General features: G+C 48.4%; 6 protein-coding genes across 6 annotated transcripts; 3 read left to right on the top strand and 3 right to left on the bottom strand.

The window, feature by feature from the left end:
• Window positions 1-318: 318 nt before the first annotated feature.
• PEX2_004930 (ABC transporter, integral membrane type 1) lies at window positions 319-5742 on the top strand (the record flags this gene model as incomplete). Its single annotated transcript, XM_016737770.1, has 14 exons — window positions 319-363; window positions 662-1411; window positions 1485-1767; window positions 1830-2063; window positions 2140-2370; window positions 2436-3001; window positions 3080-3242; window positions 3310-3660; window positions 3719-3842; window positions 4025-4140; window positions 4214-4355; window positions 4434-5000; window positions 5051-5449; window positions 5505-5742. The coding sequence occupies 14 exons, from the start codon at window positions 319-321 to the stop codon at window positions 5740-5742; spliced, it is 4209 nt and encodes a 1402-aa protein (XP_016598826.1).
• Window positions 5743-5864: 122 nt separating this feature from the next.
• On the bottom strand, window positions 5865-7993 carry PEX2_004920 (glutamate--tRNA ligase MSE1; the record flags this gene model as incomplete). Its single annotated transcript, XM_016737769.1, has 7 exons — window positions 5865-6438; window positions 6509-6675; window positions 6734-6991; window positions 7054-7470; window positions 7528-7565; window positions 7625-7697; window positions 7745-7993. 7 exons carry the CDS (start codon window positions 7991-7993, stop codon window positions 5865-5867), a joined length of 1776 nt encoding a protein of 591 aa, XP_016598825.1.
• Window positions 7994-8274: 281 nt separating this feature from the next.
• Window positions 8275-9755, top strand: PEX2_004910 (putative DnaJ domain protein (Mas5); the record flags this gene model as incomplete). The annotated part of the gene is made up of 4 exons (XM_016737768.1): window positions 8275-8311; window positions 8374-8450; window positions 8493-9142; window positions 9200-9755. The coding sequence occupies 4 exons, from the start codon at window positions 8275-8277 to the stop codon at window positions 9753-9755; spliced, it is 1320 nt and encodes a 439-aa protein (XP_016598824.1).
• A 2033-nt stretch (window positions 9756-11788) lies between these two features.
• Window positions 11789-13418, top strand: PEX2_004900 (Major facilitator superfamily domain, general substrate transporter; the record flags this gene model as incomplete). Its single annotated transcript, XM_016737767.1, has 2 exons — window positions 11789-11858; window positions 11920-13418. The coding sequence occupies 2 exons, from the start codon at window positions 11789-11791 to the stop codon at window positions 13416-13418; spliced, it is 1569 nt and encodes a 522-aa protein (XP_016598823.1).
• A 1970-nt stretch (window positions 13419-15388) lies between these two features.
• PEX2_004890 (putative amino acid transporter) lies at window positions 15389-17317 on the bottom strand (the record flags this gene model as incomplete). The annotated part of the gene is made up of 3 exons (XM_016737766.1): window positions 15389-15780; window positions 15842-16027; window positions 16084-17317. The coding sequence occupies 3 exons, from the start codon at window positions 17315-17317 to the stop codon at window positions 15389-15391; spliced, it is 1812 nt and encodes a 603-aa protein (XP_016598822.1).
• A 1224-nt stretch (window positions 17318-18541) lies between these two features.
• On the bottom strand, window positions 18542-19342 carry PEX2_004880 (alpha/beta fold hydrolase; the record flags this gene model as incomplete). The annotated part of the gene is made up of 1 exon (XM_016737765.1): window positions 18542-19342. The coding sequence occupies one exon, from the start codon at window positions 19340-19342 to the stop codon at window positions 18542-18544; it is 801 nt and encodes a 266-aa protein (XP_016598821.1).
• Between the last annotated feature and the right edge of the window lie 92 nt (window positions 19343-19434).

Raw genomic sequence — 19434 nt, 5'->3', positions numbered from 1 at the left:
ACAGTGTTTCGATATAGTGTTGTTAATTTTATCTTCCAATTCTCCAAGCTTCCCTTCAATTGTCTCACCCTTGGATTAAATAGCATGGATATATTAAGCCAAGGCACTTGACTACTTTAGGGTTAGCTGTCTACCTACTGGACCAGGGTATGACTTGGATTGCAGCCTCATGACGGACTCCGTACGGGGTTAGCGGATTCGTTATCAGGCTACCATAAAACGACCCCCTGGTCTTTTGGGCGGCTTAAATTCATCCGTTAAATTCAGTTTCAACCTTCCTCTAACACGAAGGACACCCATCGAAGCTCAAGAGGTGCAATGGCGTCCATCGGGGACACATGTGATAGCCTCTTTGGGCCTGTGGTTAGTCAACATGGTTGTCGAGGAGGGTTCGACTTTACAGGTACATCTTTCCGAAGTCTTGGCACCTGGGCAGTCCCCACTCATACTGACATTGTAAGCAAGTCCTATTTGAAGCATGGATATTCGACATTACTCCAGCAGCCTGTTTTCTCCTGCTGTTTCCAATTCGCCTGTTCCAGCTATCTAGAGAGTCTTTAAAAGTAAAATCTTCATCGACTCATTTGGCGACGCTGGTGAGTCTTGCTATCTCTCTAAAGTCATAGTCTGATCTGAAATATCTAAAGAATGCTCTATTTAGGCCATCGCAACAGTATCAGCAGGAATCCAAGTCGCTTTGCTTGTATTTAGTGCAACGCAGCACTACCCCGCACAGCATGTGTCAGTTGCTGGTGCTACTCTCAGCCTTATAGTGGCAGTTTCTCTTGTCGTTCTCCTTCATTTAGAGCACAGCCGGGCTGTTCGTCCCTCGTTCCTTGTCTCTGCGTATCTGTTTATTACGGTGCTTCTAGATGTCGCACGAGCACGTACCGCCTGGCTGTTGCCATATGGTAGAGCATACCCGGCCTGTCTTACCGCGTCTCTGGTCATCAAGTTGGTCCTCCTGGTGTTGGCAAATGTCGAAAAACGGAAATGGTTGTTGCCGGCCGAAAAGACTCAGTCTATCGAGAGTACCAGTGGTCTCTTTAGTCGGGGCTTATTTGCCTGGCTCAATGCGTTGCTTAGAAAAGGACACACCTTGCTGCTAACTGGCGATGCACTACCTAACATCCACGAGAAACTGTCGTCTAGTGATTTATCTGACCGATTTTCAAAGTCATGGGCGCTGTGTGATCAGAGTCGTCGACATGCGTTGCTGCTGGCTATCATCAATTGCCTTCGCTGGGATATTGCTGCTATTACTTTCCCTCGACTCGCCCTGATTGGGTTTAGCATAGCACAGCCATTTTTAGTTGGCAAAACTGTCACATTCCTCGAGCAGACTGAATCTTCGATAAATATTGGCTATGGGTTGATAGGAGCTACCGCGATTGTCTTCATCGGGGCTGCTGTAAGTCTCATGTCTTTAACTACTTGTTCGAATTTGTTAGATGATTATCGGCTAATTCCAATTTTTAATTCAGGTCAGTACGGCATCCTACCAGCACCTAGGATTTCGTGCTACGACCATGGTCCGCGGTGGCCTTATGGCTCTTGTCTATCAGCACATGATGGAGCTGCCATTGGGGAGCACCGATGAGTCTAGTGCCATGTCCCTTATGGGAGCTGACGTTGAAATGCTCGCCGAGTACTTTCACTCTACAGTGTGCGAATCCTGGGCTAGTATCCTACAGCTGGGACTAGCGGCTTGGGTCCTTCAAACTCAGATCGGTGTTGTCTGTATCACACCCATTTTAATTGTAACAGGTATGTTCTACCACTTTTCGCATCAGAATTTATGGCTACAATATATTAATATAATTGGTTAGCTTTTACTGCTGCTTCTTTCGCCATGGGCGACGCTGTGTCCGTTAGGCAGAAGACATGGCTACAAGCTACCGAGAAGCGGATAAATTTTACCAGCCACGTCCTCGGCTCAATAAAAAGCGTCAAGTTTTTAGGACTAACAGAGATGATCAAGAGATCCATTGAAGGCTTGAGGATTGACGAGCTTGAGATCTCCAAGAAATTCCGCCGAGTCCAAACCGTCCGTGTCTGCATGAGTACGTAGAATTGCAAGTCCCTAAATACGGGAAATTCGAGTGAACACACTGGGACCAGACTGACAAGCCCTTTCAGTAAACCTCCCAAGGATTATTGCGCAGTTTGCCACCTTCGCGACCTATGCTGTGGTTGCAAAGGTGCAAGGGTCTGATGGTCTTTCCGTCTCACAAGCCACCACGGCCCTTTCACTGATCAATCTGCTGATCACTCCACTCATGCATCTATTGTTGGCAGTTCCAGACACATTCGCATCAATAGGATGTTTATATCGAGTGCAGGACTTCTTGAGACGTCCCAATATTGTTGGTGAGTACTCGGATATGTGTCTTACTGAGCAAGATGTACAGCGAATTAACCTCACTTACGCACAGAAAAAAGAAAACTGCTCCAACCGGAAGTAGATCCTCCTGCATCATCTACTCCTGCATCGCCCGACAATTCATCCGAAGTCGAACTTTCCAACTATTCTTCGCTCGGGGCTACGGGAATTTCTTCGTCAGAGAATCAGTCCAACGTGCTGATCTCCTTGCAAAATGCTCGATTTGGCTGGAATAGCTCTCCGTCAGATAGTGCCGGTATCACCCTAAATCTGCGCCCCTCGTCCTTGGGTACTCTAGTTGCGATTGTCGGTCCTGTGGGAAGCGGAAAGTCAACTTTCCTCAAAGGCCTCGCAAATGAGACGTCCATTCTTGATGGCGAAGCTTTCATCAAGTACCCAGACCTGGCTTTCTGTGAGCAAACCCCTTGGCTAACCAATACGACAATCCGGGAAAACATCATTAGGGAAAATGCATCCGCTGCGTTTGACGCTGATTGGTATTCGACCGTGGTGAGCGCATGTGCTCTGGATTCCGATCTTAAGAAGATGCCAGCGGGTGATGAGACGTCCGTTGGTAGCAAAGGCTCTAAGCTTAGTGGAGGACAGAAGCAACGAATTGTAAGCTACTGTATTCCCCTTTATACGATTGATCTGTCCGGGAAATAATGATGGGTTTGTGGACTGATTTTATCATAGGCTATAGCACGAGCTGTTTATGCTCGCAAAAGGATTGCGTGCTTCGATGATACTTTAAGTGCCCTTGACAATGCAACCTCGCGACTGGTATTCAACAATGTCTTTGGCCCGTCTGGACTGCTGCGTCGACTGGGCTGTACTGTATTTCTCGCGACTCACAATGGTGCGCTCCCTAACCCTCGATATCTTTATCTGGTCACTTGTCGTAAGTATATACTGACCATCATCAGTTCAATACATACCCCAGGCCGACTTTATAGTCGTACTAGGCGAGAATGGCAGTATTTTGGAACAGGGTAGCTTCTCTGAGCTTCTCAGTCATACCGGAGGATATGTTCAACGGTTAAGTATCCGACCAGGACAGACTGAGAAAGAAGAGATGCAGCATGACACCGCAATCGAGCTTCCGGAGACGCTCGAAGCCATAACCAGCCGCATATCCATCCCAACTGCTGCCGATAAAGGCCGAAAGACAGCTGATATTACTGTTTACAAGTATTATTTCTCTGCTATGGGCTGGCTTCGAGTCTTTGTGCTGAGTTTCATACTGGCTGTAAGTGGTGGCATTGGTGGACTGCGCGGTATGTCAAAACTCCCCCAACCGATAATAAATGTCGTATGATGTTCATTTTTGCATAGACGCTTGGATTGGAATGTGGTCCTCTAGCCCCGACAGCGCTTCGAACTCGGGATTGGGTTACTGGCTTGGAATGTATGGGGCATTGTCCTTCATCGAAGCTACTTCAATAGTTCTTGCGGTATAGTAGGTGAAGCCTTCTTACACTTCGTTCAGATTTACATGCTGATTGATTTCCATCTATAAGTTGGACCTGGGTCGTCATTGTACCGACCGCGTCGAAAAATGTCCATGCTACCGTACTGCAGACCTGCATGAGGTGAAATTTCCAATTCTTCACTAATCGAAATTACAGCTAACATATCCAGTGCCCCTTTGTCCTTCCTGTCTCAGGTCGATACGGGCTCTCTCATCACCCGGTTCAGTCAAGACATGAGGCTAGTGGACATGATTCTGCCTCGAGGTTTCATCTCCACAGGATTTCGTAAGTGCATTCATTATACATCCATGGATGTTCTCCAATTATTTTACGTGTTTCTGACTTGAGTGACATTAAGAAATCGTTGGGGCACTTGCGCAATCTGCGATTGCCATAGCTGCATTGCCCTATTTGGCTATATCCGTGCCCTTCCTGGTTGGGATGTTAGTACTAGTCCAGCGCTTTTACCTGCGCACATCTGGCCAGTTACGACTATTAGAGTATGTTTTTCCTCGCCAACAATGCTTTAATTTAATCAACATGCTTTTGTGCAGTTCAACAAACTGACAAACCCCCAGGATTGAGCTTAAAAGCCCCCTTTACACTCATTTCATTGAATCCCTCGCCGGTATCGTTACCATCCGTGCCTTTTCATGGACTACGGCGTCTACATCCAAAATGCTACACTTACTTGATAGGTCCCAAAGGCCGTTTTATCTCCTGCTGTGCATTCAGCAATGGCTTGGCCTGGTGCTAAAACTTATTGTGACCGGTATGACGGTCATTCTTATTGGGGCTGCTGTCGCTCTGCGCAGACAAGTGAGCCCCGGTCTGTTGGGCATTGCTCTGGTTGGGATGATGGATCTGGGAGAAGTACTCTCAGAACTGATTCAGAACTGGACCCTCCTGGAAACCTCTTTGGGTGCGATTGCCAGGATCAAGGAGTTCTCGGAAGATACTCCAAGCGAGGAAAATGATATAGCCTATGAGCAGCTGCCAGACGCAGAATGGCCAAGTAAGGGGGATATCTCATTCGCTGGCGCGGACATTGCATATGAGTCCGAGAATGCAGAGCCCGTATTGCACAGTCTTCTTTTGGATATTCATGCTGGGGAGAAAGTTGGGCTGTGTGGTAGGACTGGAAGGTGAGAAATGACATTTCAGTAAAGGTGAGAACAAGCTGACTCTCTCGCAGTGGCAAGAGCACTCTGGCTCTATCACTACTCCGTCTCAACGAGGTGATCTCTGGTCAGATCCTTATTGATGGGGTAGACATATCGACGGTGCCTCGGTCATTGATTCGGCACCGGATCAGCTCTCTCAGTCAAGAAGCCTTCATTTTCCCGGGTACCATTCGGCAGAACGTCGATCCTTTAGGCATCGCCAGCGATGCCGATATCATTGAAGCTCTCCAATGTGTCGATATATGGAAAGCTCTTGTGTCTGCGACAAACAGCGGCGCTCACAGTGGAGTGTTGCTAGATGCGATATTGACCGACACAACTTTGTCTGAAGGTCAAAAACAACTATTTTGTCTAGCAAGGGCGCTCCTCAAGAAGAGTAACATTCTGATTCTAGATGAGCCGACAAGCAGGTATGTGATCTTTTTGCATCTCTTTGTTTCAGCAACGCTAACATTTTACAATCAGTCTGGATGCAGAGACAGACGCCAAGGTCCAGAAAGTCATTCGCCAGGAGTTCCAGAACTGCACTATCATTATGGTTGCGCATAGAGTTCATACCATGCTCGACTTTGACCGAGTTGTTGTTCTGGATAGTGGTCGAATCATAGAAGAAGGGCATCCCTCGGAATTGCTGGCGAACAAAGGCGTGTTCTCAAGCCTGCATCGTCTGGAGCAGTCAACAGGAACTAAGCAGGAGCTCTGATTGATCGGGTCTCATCAGGTTGTACACAAAGAGTTCTAGCTTCAGCAACCACATAATACATATTGAAATTGGGTTATATCTGTTACAGCTATAATACAGTCGCTCGATCTCCTCATTCTACACTACCGGCTAGTCGCAAGACTCCCCATCCAGCTCTGATCCTCAGGCAAAGTTCCCTTAGGAACTCTCTGGCCAGCAGGAGGAACAAGGGACTGCGTCAATGCCTTGGCGTCCTGCACTCGGCGAAGTGTCTCATCTCTCCCAAGAACTAGCATAGTCTCTGAGATTCCAGGCCCAGGCGCAGAAGCCGACAGCGCCCAGCGGAGGTAGTGATACAGCTCCTTCTTGAATATTTTGGTTGCATTATTGGAGCCAACGGGTGGCTCTGACTCAGATGCGGAGAAGACTACGCTTTCCGAGCCATCGTAGCTGTTAATGTTGTCGCGGTGCGTGTCTATGTTCCAGGCTGAAGGTGGAACGAGGGTTAAAGCGGCTGCTGCGGTGTGCAGGGCTTTGATTGGGACTTCTGGGGAGGGTTTGGGTGAGGCCGGTTTGTAAGGGGCCCTGTTGAGTTTTGGGGTGAAGAAGATGGAGTTACGCTGGGCGAACTCCTTTGCATTTGTGTAGTTGTTGGCATCTGCGCGGATGAGGGGCGCAATGTACTCGGAGAGTGTGCGACCTTTGAGGATCGTGGCGCTGCTAGGTTTTAGTAATTGGGTACCATATAATCCAGGCGTGAGCTCTTTACAGCAGATAGCTGACTTACAGTTTGTCGAGAGGGTGGCTTTCTTCCACCACCGAGGTCACCTTCTTCACCATCTCGTCGAACTCGGGGCCGCCACTTTTGGCGAAACGTTGGACATGTGCTTTCTGGAGGAATTGGAGTTTTTCAAATGAGACGACAGTGTTGCCTCGTGTGATTTTCAGATTGAACTGTTCAATTGTTAGCAGTGAAGTTGAGGTGGTTTCACGAGATATGAGATGAACATACAATCTGTTCCAGGTCCTTCAGACTTAACACATCAGACTTCTCGGAGTGGGACCAGCCTAGGAGTGCAGCAAAGTTCACCAAGCTGGATGGGAAGATCCCTTGCTGATCCTTGAATGACGAGAGGTCGATATCTGCGTTGCGCTTGCTGAGCTTTTGTCCACTCTGGTCAACGAGCAGAGGGACATGAGCAAAGCTTGGTGGCGTCCACTTGAAGGCATTATATAGCGCCATGTGCATAGGCGTAGATGCCATCCATTCCTGATAGTTGTTAGTTCAGTATCTTGTGACTTGATAGTTACAAATATAATAAGTAGACTCACCGTTCCTCGGATAACATGAGTGATCTTCATGCAATGATCATCCACGACATTTGCCAAGTGGTACGTGGGGTGTCCGTCCGATTTGATAAGAACTGGGTCGTTGTATACACGGTCGATGAAATCCAGCTTCGAGTTATTCGGTCGATTCTGACCAGATTTGCCATAAACCAGATCATTGAACATGGGGTATTCCTCCACTTTTAATCGGATAATGTGTGCCTCTCCCTTCGCTGCTCGATCTTCTGATTCCTCGGCAGATATATCGCCGCATTTCCGGTCATAGCCAGGCGCCAGTCCAGCCTGGCTGCGGTGACGGGCGATCGAATCCAATCGTTCTGCGGAGCAGAAGCATCGGTATGCATGGCCGTTGGAGACGAGATCATTGGCGTGGGACTGATATAAAGCTGTTCGTTCGGACTGCGCGGGAACAAAGAGTCAGGGAATGATTTACTTTGCGACAAAGGAGTGTCTCACTTGTCTATAAGGTCCATAGGGACCACCAACGACGGGACCTGTCGGGAAAGCGAGAGTCAGCAATTTCCCCTAATTTTGGTATGTGTTTCAAACCGACCTTCATCCCAATTTAATCCCGCCCATTTTAGATCATCGTAAAGTCGCTGTTCCGCTCCGGGGATCGTCCGTTTCTACCGTAATCAGTCGTAGTTCATGCAACGGAGCGCAGTCCACGAACCTGGTCCGTATCCTCAATGCGCAGCAGGAATTTACCACCGGTGCGTTTTGCCAGCAAGTAGTTGAAAAGTGCTGTCCGTAGGGAGCCTAGATGGAGATATCCGGTGGGCGAGGGCGCAAAACGTGTGCGCGCAGGGCTATTTGGCAGTTTGTTTTTCGAGTTATGTGCTTGAGGAGCTGGAGAAGAGGAAAAGTTCCTGCGTTGAATGACCCAAGATCGCCTGGTAAATAGCCCTTGAGGACTTCTCATTGTGAAATAGTCCAAGTATCTGAGGGAAGAAAAGAATGGCTGATCTCTTTGAGATGTTGCGGAGTTGCGGAGTTGCGGCGCGGAGCTCCCGAACAAAATTTCTCAACTTCTTTGGATCAAACAACTCCCGCTCTCACTTCGTTCACCAACCTCTCTCTCTTTTACAGTTGGGCTCAAGTTGACGGCCTCTTTCTACTGAAGAAAAGTCCGATCGTATTTTATACAGTTAATCACTGATAAGTACGTTGCAAAGTCGTGTTTGTTTTTGGACCCTACTAACAATGTTCTCAGTGGCTCCGGCTGGAATTGACCTCTACGGTATGTTTTTCGCGCATCGACTATAGAGAAATACCATATTGATTAGTGTTTGTTTCATACAGAGGTCCTAGAGATCCATCAGAGCTCAACCAAAGATGACATCCGCAAGGCATACCGCAAGGCAAGACGCACCCCGATCGTCTCCATATTCCAGCGATACTGACAGTCGGCTTTCCAATAGGCGGCCTTGGCCAACCACCCCGACAAAGTCCCCGAAGCTGAGCGCGAGGAAGCCTCAATCCGGTTCAAAGCCGTGCAAGAGGCCTATGATATTCTCTACGACGATGATAAGCGACACCTCTACGACACACACGGCATGTCTGCCTTCAACGGGTCGGGTGAGCCGGGTATGGCAGGACAGCCTGACCTGGATGACTTGCTGGCACAGATGTTCGGTGGTGGCATGGGTGGCATGGGAGGTATGGGTGGGATGCCTGGCATGGGAGGCATGGGAGGAATGCCTGGTGGTCGCCCTAACAAACCGCGCAAGAGCCCCAGCGAAGAGCAAGATTACGAAGTCAGCCTGGAGGATCTGTACAAGGGAAAGACCGTTAGGTTTTCCAGCGTCAAGAACATCATTTGCGGACATTGCAAGGGCAAGGGTGGCAAGGAAAAGGCCACCGCCAAAAAGTGCTCGACTTGCGGTGGCCAAGGCCACAAGGAGGTCTTGCAGCGCATGGGCCAGTTCGTGACTCAGCAGACGGTTATCTGTACCACATGTAACGGAGAAGGCTCATATTTCGCCCCGAAGGATAAGTGTAAGAAGTGCAAGGGCACGAGGACGACCGAGGCGAAGAAGATCCTGGAGATCTACATCCCCCGAGGCGCGAGGTAAGACCGTCTTTTTTTTCTACTATCTAACGGAATCATATACTTACTGTGCTCTAGGGAAGGAGACAGGATTGTGTTGGAAGGCGAGGCCGACCAGGTGCCCGATCAAGAGCCCGGCGACATTGTTTTCAAGATCATTGAGGAAGAACACCCTGTGTTTACACGTGCCGGCTCGGATCTCCGTGCAAATATTGACATCACTCTTGCGGAATCCTTGACTGGGTTCTCGCGTGTTGTGATCAAGCACCTCGATGGCCGTGGCATTGAGCTTAACCACCCCCTCACCGCCGGCGCTATCCTCTCACCCGGCCAGGTCCTCAAGGTACCCGGAGAAGGTATGCCGATGAAGCGTACCGATGCCCGTGGCGACCTGTACTTGGTTGTTGACGTGAAGTTCCCCGATAACACGTGGAAGCCCACCCCAGAGATGCTGGAGAAACTTAAGGAAATCCTCCCTAAACCCAGCCCTCCTATCAAGGCCGACACCGTGGACGAAGTTGAATACGACCCCAAGGGTCAATTGGAAGAATTCGGTGCGCAGGATGGCCATGACGCATCAGCATGGGAAGACGAGGAAGACGACGATGAACCGGCGCAGTGCGCAGCTCAGTAGAATTCTTCTTGCATAGATGGCGTCTGGGGCTCTGTATTAATAGGGGACTTGTGAATAGAACAACCCTCTTGACTTCAAAACATATTGTAAATTGATGTACATCAACGTAGATCAGATGGAACCAATTCCACTCATAAAATCAGTGGATCTGTGTGGATAGTGTGCGGTGGACTTGTATACAAAGTACATAGACACATTCATGTCCACTCGTCCTTCGGATAAAAAGGGATATTGAACTTATCCCAAGGCTAAATTCAAGGCCGAGATGCGGGATTCCCGGGTCGGCCCTGGCATCTTTCGGCTTCAGAGTCGGCTTCCCTTTCTCTTCCTTTTATTTCTTTGACCTAGAATTCCATCTTTATACATGTCATCAAACTCAGGCCTATCAACCCAGTCTCGGTAGTATAGTATAATCCGCACAGCAAAATCCTCGACCAAAAACCCAATGTTGTGAAACACTAAACCCTCCTGCAAAGGCTGTTTGTATCCCTCTATTCATGAACATGCAACCCGCCGTCGAGTTCTTAGGATGAAAGTATCCCTGCACCGGTTGACTCCCTGAATCATGGCAGAGTTACTAGAAGCAGGAAAATACTATGTCTAGACGCATTAAGCTGTAATGGAGAGAACCGTGCAGCAACACATGCGTAACACAACTTAGCAATCCTGAAGACATGCGTGATCTCACCGGCCTTTCGGAAAAGGCTCCTCGAGACCCCAGACGAACTCAACACCTTCGAGGGTGCCGTTATAGTCTTCGACGACTCCGCGACATTAATCGACGATACAAATACCCGGGTTATGCACGGCGCACGTCCGGTGGGCTATTCGAGCGCCGCAGAGGTGGCTAACATGCACGCTCCAGCACGGCTACTGCGATAGGAAACCACCTTGCTTCCATGCATCGGTGACAGCCGCCAGTCCAGCACGGCTGCTTCTATCCTGAATGCACAGCCCCAAAGCATCAGATGGCGGGAACCGTGCGCATCTTCGTGACAGTGATCGGTTACAGGCAGATTTAAATACGCGTCATATCAATAATTTGATATAATAAGGAACTTGGCGTCGTCGTGAGTATCCTAAGGTTCGGAGTGAGCCAAACGCCGTGGTAAGAGACCTTGGCGAGATTAATCCGTTGAACGAGGGCATTGTTCTGTGTGATGATATTAAGTATCAGCGTGTTGCGCCGCGCGGGGTGCCCCGGCATAACCATTGTCATACTGGTTATGTGGGGGAATAAGCGGATGTGGGGAAGTGAACACTAAATGCGGAGATACTGAACAGCGTAATGCCGGTAGCCCAAGCCGTACGAGTCATTCGGGCCAATGATTTTTCCCCCTTTTAGTACATATCCATGGTCCCGGGGATACCCATGTCGGTGCCCGTGTGGGATGGTGATGGTATCGGCAATTGAGCGCCTCCAAGGGAAGCCGACCCCGGAAGGCTTGGCAGATGATGCCAAGGATTCGCATTATCAAATTGACCTTGGGGGTTGCTACCTAGCTTAACCACCAAAAAGGGCATGGAGAAATACAGTACATCGGGGAATGTGCTATTCGAAGAATGGGATACTAAAGGAGGCACTCGAAGAATGTAAAAGGGAATGACCAAATTTTCCGGCTATCACAAACAGTTCCGACTCCAGGTTTGCCGAGTTACGCCCCCGGGGCCCCATACTTTCCACATTTCGTTTAGTGGGAAAGGTGTGTAACCTTATCTAGCCGTGGATATAATTTCTCCGTTGACACTTATGCACGGTGGATGCAAGGTGGATGGAGTTGGATGGACCAAACAGAGAATTTCATTTCTCCATACTCCACATTGTCGGCAATTGAACCTCCATGGTACAATGGGTCCGGGGTACGCTTTCCCCAGCAATTGGAATTTAATGAACACAATTCCAAGAATTGTTCCAAGAATTGGCTGGATGAGGGGTGTCTGTGCTCCATTCTTTTCAGGGCCTTATATATCCAATCCTTCTTGCCCCGATATCTTTCTTCCTCACTTCATACTCTGGGAGCCTAAACTGCAAGATGGGTATATTCAAGAATAGTCGTGTCTACGTGCTGGCCACGGTGGCATATACGGGTTCATTTTTATTCGGTAAGAATTCCTCTTTCCCATTGGCTATCACATATAGTATGCTAACAAGTTCCCGGAATAGGATATGACACAGGTGTGATGGGAAGTGTGCTGGAGCTTCCAAGTTTCAAGGCCGACTTTGGACTTCAAGAAGGAAGTTCTGGTTTCTCAGATGCCAAAAATGCTGAAGTCTCATCGAACGTCGTTTCACTTCTCACTGCCGGATGTTTCTTCGGCGCTATCCTCGCCTCCTTTGTCAATGAGAAGTTTGGCCGTCGCTACTCCATCATGGGATTCCTGATGTTCTTCCTTATCGGTTCTGCTGTCCAAACCGCCGCCACCGGCGCGCTATCATATATGTACGGTGGACGCGTGATTGCAGGTTTCGGAATTGGAGGCATGTCGGCTATCACTCCAGTCTTCGTGTCTGAGAACTGCCCCCCGGCGATTCGTGGCCGTATTGCTGGTCTTTTCCAGGAATTCCTCGTCATTGGTGTCACTGTTGCATACTGGCTTTGCTATGGCGTGTCGGAAACTATTGCCCCCACAACCAAGCAGTGGCGCATCCCTATTGGATTCCAGCTTGTGCCCGGTGGTCTTATGATGATTGGCTTGTTCTTTTTGACCGAATCTCCTCGTTGGTTAGCCAAAGAAAATCGCTTCGAGGAAGCCCTCGAAGCCCTTGCCTATATGCGCTCCGAGCCAACTACGAGCCCTGCGGTCCAGACCGAGATGGCGGAAATTAAAGCGGCCGTTGAACACGAAGTTGAAGCGACCCAGGGACTTACTTGGAGAGAACCATTCCTGCCTGGAAACCGCATTCGATTTGTCAACTGTTTCTTGATAATGTTCTGGCAGCAGTGGACCGGCACCAACAGTATCGGGTACTATGCTCCTCAGCTGTTCCAGACTGTTGGAGTGGCCGGAGGCAGCACGAGTCTGTTCACAACGGGCATCTATGGTATCGTCAAGGTAGTGACCACCGGAATCTTCCTCATCATTGGTATTGACAAGGTTGGTCGGCGGTGGTCTCTTATTGCTGGAGCGATTTGGATGTCCACGATGATGTTCATCCTGGGTGGTGTTCTGGTATCCTATCCCCCGGACCCTAGTGGTAACGGCGGTATTTCGTCTGCATCCCTCGCTATGATCGTCATGATTTACTTCTACGTCATTGGCTACTCCGCCTCATGGGGACCGATTCCATGGGTTTACATTTCCGAAATTTTCCCAACTCGTCTTCGTGCGTACGGTGTTGGTTGCGGATCGGCAACCCAGTGGCTCTTCAACTTTGTGGTGACATACGTGACTCCTGCGGCCATCGGTAACCTCGGCTGGCGAACCTTCATCATGTTTGGTTGCTTCTGCTTTGCCATGGCCTTCTGGGTTTTCCTTGTCGTTAGGGAAACCAAGGGTCGCTCTCTCGAGGAGATGGATGTTCTCTTTGAAAAGTTCCATGCCTTTGGCAGATTGCGTGATATCGAAACTGCAAACGAAGGGAAGCTTTCCTTTGATGGCGCTATCACCTCGGACCACAAAGAAGTACAGGGCGTAGAAGCTGAGGACCGTGCGACGAGATAAAAAGGGTTTAGAACATGTCAGGTAGTATGCTTGGGATACTCACCTTGTATCTAGTCATTTTATAAGGTTCAATTTCAATTCTGTATATATAAGCCTAGCTAGTTATCTTGATCGAAGTCATATGACATTTACTACCCAGCTCTCATTACATCTTCTCCTTAGCATATGTGTATATGAATCAACATCTTTGCCATTTGATAGACTAACTAACAACCAAATCGACTTGCAAGACCAGGTAGCTGAGCAGCGTATGACTTTCAACCCTACTGAAGTACGAGTCTGTGCATTTTGATACTGGACTTTTAATAATCACAAAACCCTAACGGCTAATTATATTTGTGATAGAGGAACATTGAGCATTGCATTCACTAGCGAAAATAGAAACGGAAACCCTTTCCAGAATAGCCATTCTCTCTATTACACTCGGACGAGCACAGGTGACAGAACATAGCCGACAGAAGTCGGCAATCGGAGAGTGGGATTCGCAATGAAGCAACACCGGCAACGCTAGGAAAGTTATTGATTCCGAGTAGCATTTCCCCAACAGCTTCTACCCGAGGTCTACCTGACGGAGTAGGTGTTACATAATGAGACAACGCCACTCGTGGTCGATATTAAGACGAAATCCTGTCGCCTCTTTGCCACTTGCAATAATTAGGAGAGACCTTGATCAAGAATATGCCTACGTATCTTCCACTCCCCAAGCAACAAGCTATTCCGCACAGAACAAATCGGGTCATGTCTGTTGCCCGACCAAATATAACACGTTCGACATGCATGGGACAAGAAGATGACCGAGGATGAAGCTGTAAATAAAATTATCATGTTGCGGCAAGACACGGTTTGCTTCGGTTAACGACACGGAATTATCGCCATCACATATCTAGAGCACGTTATAGTGCAACGTGATGGCATGCAATTTGCCGGGCCGGACCCGGGGACTTTTCGCCCCTGCACCCTTGCATCCCTGAAGCGATCTAAGCGGCTAACCCACTATCTTGTATTATGTGTACGGTGGTTGTATTATTATAGAATTGTATAGCTCGTAATCCAATCAACACAGATAGGCATCTAACCCTGTTGAGGTCTGAAAAGGTTACACGAAAATTGCCGTTTTTGTCCAAGTCCATATATTATCTTCCCCCTGTCAGTTACAGCGACAGTCTCGCAAGATAGGGGTAACCTTTGTCTGATACTCTGAGTCTGATAGTAGTCTGATAGTTTGACCCCATTTCGTAATTTCCTCCGATTCCAGTTGTGGAATTGACCTGCATAGAGGAGATATGCTTGATACTTCGACCGGCTACTGGGAGCTAGGGAAATATGTTAATTTTCTTGCGTGTAAACATATGAGGTTTCACCGGTGTACTGCCAGAAAGAAGGATTGCAGGTGGGAAAGATACTTCATACTTGAAAAGTAAATAGGAGACTGAAGATCATAACGTGTGGTTAAATTGCGTCCTACAAAGGACCCTCCGGCTTTTTGCAGCGTCTCCTTCTGTATGATTGTGTCAGATTTGTAAGTTGCCTTTGTTCTTGAGAACCTCTTCAAATTTATCAAGGGCGAAAGCGCCGGGATTTAGGGCCCACCTAATTGAGTAATCGACTTGCCTTCTCCAAGTAGGACACTCCGTTTGTCCTCGGTAAACATTATTCGTTGTGATAGCCGCTTATAAGGTGAGCTGACTGTCAGCCCAGGTGAGATATTAAATTGAGAGAGAAGGAACCTGTATTCTTTACAAACAACTGAAGCTAGCTAACTAACTAAACATTATAGGAAGTCTAGCAAACAAGGCATCAACAACCACCATTGTAGGCGTCGCAACATAAATCTATACATCTTCATTTAGTACATATAAGAGGAAAGAGGAAACAAAGAACAAACATCCGCCGAGGCACCCATTGATCTATGAAACCTGTCAAAGTTCAAACCAAGCCCCCAGACCTATAACCCAACCCTGGACCCCGATTTATCCAGCCGGGTTCGCACAAGTGAAAGGGGTCAGTTTACCCGCCTGGAAACTCGAGTTCATGGCAGTGACTGAAGCCCAAATTCCCAGACCGGCAGCGCCCAATGCAGCAATCGAGTAGAGTAGATCGAAAGTGTTCCGGAAAAACTTCACCTTGTAACCTCTAAAGAACCGCTTGATTCCATTGTCCACACGCTGCACCTGGCCAGTTGTGGGATTGAACTCCTCTTCGACGAGTATCGCATCATTCTGGGCGTTGAACCCAACCAGCAACAGTGGTGGGAATGTGTAAGAAAACTGCAGGATACAGGCGGCTCCCACGAAGGATGTGAGGTTGGTGATTTGGGGGATTGCGGCGCCAATCACCCAGGCGAGAGCCCAGTAGGCAGGCACTAGGGAGGTTGTTACTGATCGTTCACAAATGGAGCAATGGAGAACTAGATGGTAACTTACCGAACCCAACCCACAGCCACTTTCCAGTTCGGCTGTTCAATTCGGGCAAGTGGAAGACATCGCGGCACACGGAAGAGTAGAAGACTTTGATACCAATGTTACCATACAGCAGTGCTGCGATGATACCGGTAATAAATGAGATGGCATTGCCCAGAGTCTGGAACCTGTAGGCAGAACTTGGAATGCCTGTTGCAGGATTGTTAGCAATCTCAAGATCCCCCATTGGATGTTATGTGACTTACCTTGATAGGCAGGATTGAACGTAAATTGGCCCTGTGCACTGTACACAACCATGCCTGAGACAAGGTAGCAAACGTAGATGAATATCTCGGCAATGATAAAACCCTTCCAGAAATCATATGGCCGTCTCATCTCAGCCATGAGCTCATTGAAGATGGTTGCGCCACCGTATGCGAAAACAGCGTTCATCATAGCATTGACTTTGTCGGTAAGCGTTGAACTCTCGGGCCAGTATCCGGTTGTCTTCACAGGCCCCTTTGGAGTATTGTAGCTAGTCAGTGAGGCCTCATAGTTAGGCGGGTACTCATAAACCACGGCCATGGTCATGATGATAACAATGACATTCAGCCAGACTGCAATGTTGGCCAGGTAGGAAAGGCGTTGCAGGGTACGGATCTGTCCGAGGAAAAAGCCGATGACCATGAAGATAACCTCAGCAGCGATAAAACAAAGGAACCCCTTGCCATTGGCACCGGTAGCCATCTGCGCCAGTCCTTGTCCATTGCTCACAATGAGCAGGGTCACATTGAGAAAGAACTGGAAGCTCTGTAGGACATTGACGAAAATGCGTGCCCAGTTTCCGTAAATACGGAAAGCAACATCGCCATAATTGCGCATCGGGAATCGAGTGGAGTCAAGACCGACGAAGATCTGCCACAGTTGCATGCCGGAGTAACAAGCCATGACACCGAAAACAGTGTAAAGTATAGCCCCTGGTCCGAAGCCCATTTGACTGATCGCCCAGGGAACATTGGTCGGTCCAAGAATATCGGTGGTGATGAGATAGAAGATCGAACCCCAGGTTGCGGTTCGCGTGGCTCGTTGTGCCTGTTCCCATTCTGCCTCAGTGATGCCCCAATCGTCGGTTGTGCTATGGCCGTTCGTTTTGCTGGTAGAGTTGGCTTTGGGGTCAGTGACAGGAGAATGCTGTCCCGGGGCCTCTCCTTGTGTTGTCACCGAATCATCGGAGTTTTTATTAAACCACTTCCTAATCCAGTACTCAAATCCCACATTGTCGGTCCGCATGTGCTTCTCAACCTCACGCGACCGCTTGGCCCAGTGGACATAGTTCTCAAAGGTGATGCTAGTATCCACATACATCGAGCTACTAGCACCAACATATGGAGGGGGGTCGTTGGAAGCAGAGACGATACGCTCCTTGGTGTCCATCTTTTCCTCATTCGGATAAGCATTGGCCTCGGCACCTATGCTGGAGCCGGAGATATTGTCTGCCATGATGAAAATCAGACAAGGTTCACAAATTATAAAAAAGAGATGAAGGAAAAAAGAGTAGGAATCAAGGAGGGTACTGTTGTCTTCATATACAGGAAAAAAACAGAGGAATCATGTTATCAACAGGNAAAAAAAAAAAAAAAAAAAGAAAATACTAGGATTGGACATGCAAATTGTGTGGACCATTATCAGGACCTCGAGCAATGGTCCATCCAATACCTAAAAGGTAAGTTATCAGTCCCCAACCACTCACTCCACGCCAGATGTAACATGGCCCCACCTAGGCATCTCCCACCGGAAACTAAAGCTTCGTTATTGGGCAGCCTCTGCGACTGGCCACTAAGGTCAGCCCTCGTTCCACCAGAGGATCCACTAAAGATCCACTATGATCCACTTAAACATCGGCAAAAGCTTGTCTCAGAACCCGAACTGGTGATGGCACAAATGAAAGGTCCAATCGTGATGTCCCCGCACTGTTTGTGGTTAGTTCCGGTGCGGAGGTCCAACGGAGACCGTCAATATTACTTTTGCTAAATGTACCTTTTTCTCCCTTGAGCGATTTATTTGCAGGAATACGGAGCATCCGATTGAACCCTTACAGATGAACTCATCGATTCCGGTTGAGCCGGCATCGTCATGTGCGGTTGTGAACGAGGCAATCCACGGGGTACCGTATCAGGGCCGGTCCACTTGAATCATACCAATCTCCTCTTCCAGCGAATCAAGCCACAATGGCTTAGTGAATGGAGTTTGTCATACTTTGTACGGAGTAATACCGTGTACTCCGTGTCAGCACGAGCCGGCCACCACCGTTCAACCTTGGAAGTGTCGCGCTCGGAGGTGAGTTAAGCCGAGTCAAAGATACCGAATTTAGAATATTTTTTTATGTAAATATCCGCCAATACCCAGGTGGCATTCGGACTGATACACATTTGATTCTTTCCAATGACAACTTTGAATTGTTCTTTCCTAAATTATATTCAGACCCAGACCCAAGAAAAAAAAAAAAAAAGCTTTTTACTAAGAGGATAAAGTCTTCCGGAACAACCTTAATACCCACGCATCACTTGGCGTCGATGTCCATTATTGTCGAACTAGAAATATGGCCCTAAACCCTAAACAGGAACCTTGGTTTTTATTATGGTCGGGTGAAATGCCCTGTATCTGCCCCACATTCATCTCTGTATTTACCTCTAACCTCTAATTCTATTTACAATATTAATCCCACTATGCGACCCGATCTAAAAACCCCGAAATGTGGCGATACATCTCTACGGGGTTAGAATACATGGGGAAATGCCCAGCGCCCACAATATCAGCCAATTCAACACCCTCCCTCTCTAACAATGGTAGATACGACAAGCCACGCATTTCCTCCCCGAACATAAACATGCGCGGACACGACAATGCTAGAAACTTGTCCATCAAGTCCCCATGATCAGTCAACTGCACCATAGACTCAAAAATAGGCCGAACCGCAGCAGCCCGGACCCGGGCGCGCAGGGTGCTAGCATACATAGCATTGGCAAACGAGCCCGATGTGCGCGTGCGCTCAATAAAAGCATCCATGAATGCCTCATCGTCATCGGCTGGGAACATGAAGATCTGGCGACTGAGGAAACAATCCTCTGGTGCAAGATTGCCTTTGATATTCACGAAGCTGAGAACGCGGTCTGGATGCTGGTTTGCGAGGAGGAGGGCTGTTAACCCGCCCATCGAATGGCCCATCAGGTGGAATTTATCTATCTTGAAGCGCGCGAGCAAGGCTTCGGCGGTCGCCACAAGGAACGGGATGTCTGTCGCGGAGAGGTTCTTGCTTGCTGAGTGGCCGCAGCCGGGGGCGTCGTAGGCGATGAAGCCATGGTGTTTTAAGGATGGTTGGATGGTTAGATCGGCGAGATCTTCTTTGCTGGAACCGAAGCCATGGAGGAAGAGAATTGGTGGGCTGGAGGTGAGGCTATGGGTCGTTGATAGGTTCAGGCTAACGCCTTCGACTGTGAGGGGAATACATTCGAAGGTTAGGGACATGATGAAATGAATGAGTTTAATTTCCAATCCTTTTTTTTAACATTGGGTTTGTTTAATATTCATTTGTGACTTCGGGGAAAAATTCTGGTTGA

Source organism: Penicillium expansum, assembly GCF_000769745.1.
Source record: "Penicillium expansum strain MD-8 chromosome Unknown contig8, whole genome shotgun sequence".
NCBI classification, from domain to species: domain Eukaryota; kingdom Fungi; phylum Ascomycota; class Eurotiomycetes; order Eurotiales; family Aspergillaceae; genus Penicillium; species Penicillium expansum.
This window is presented reverse-complemented; position numbering and strand designations above follow the sequence as displayed.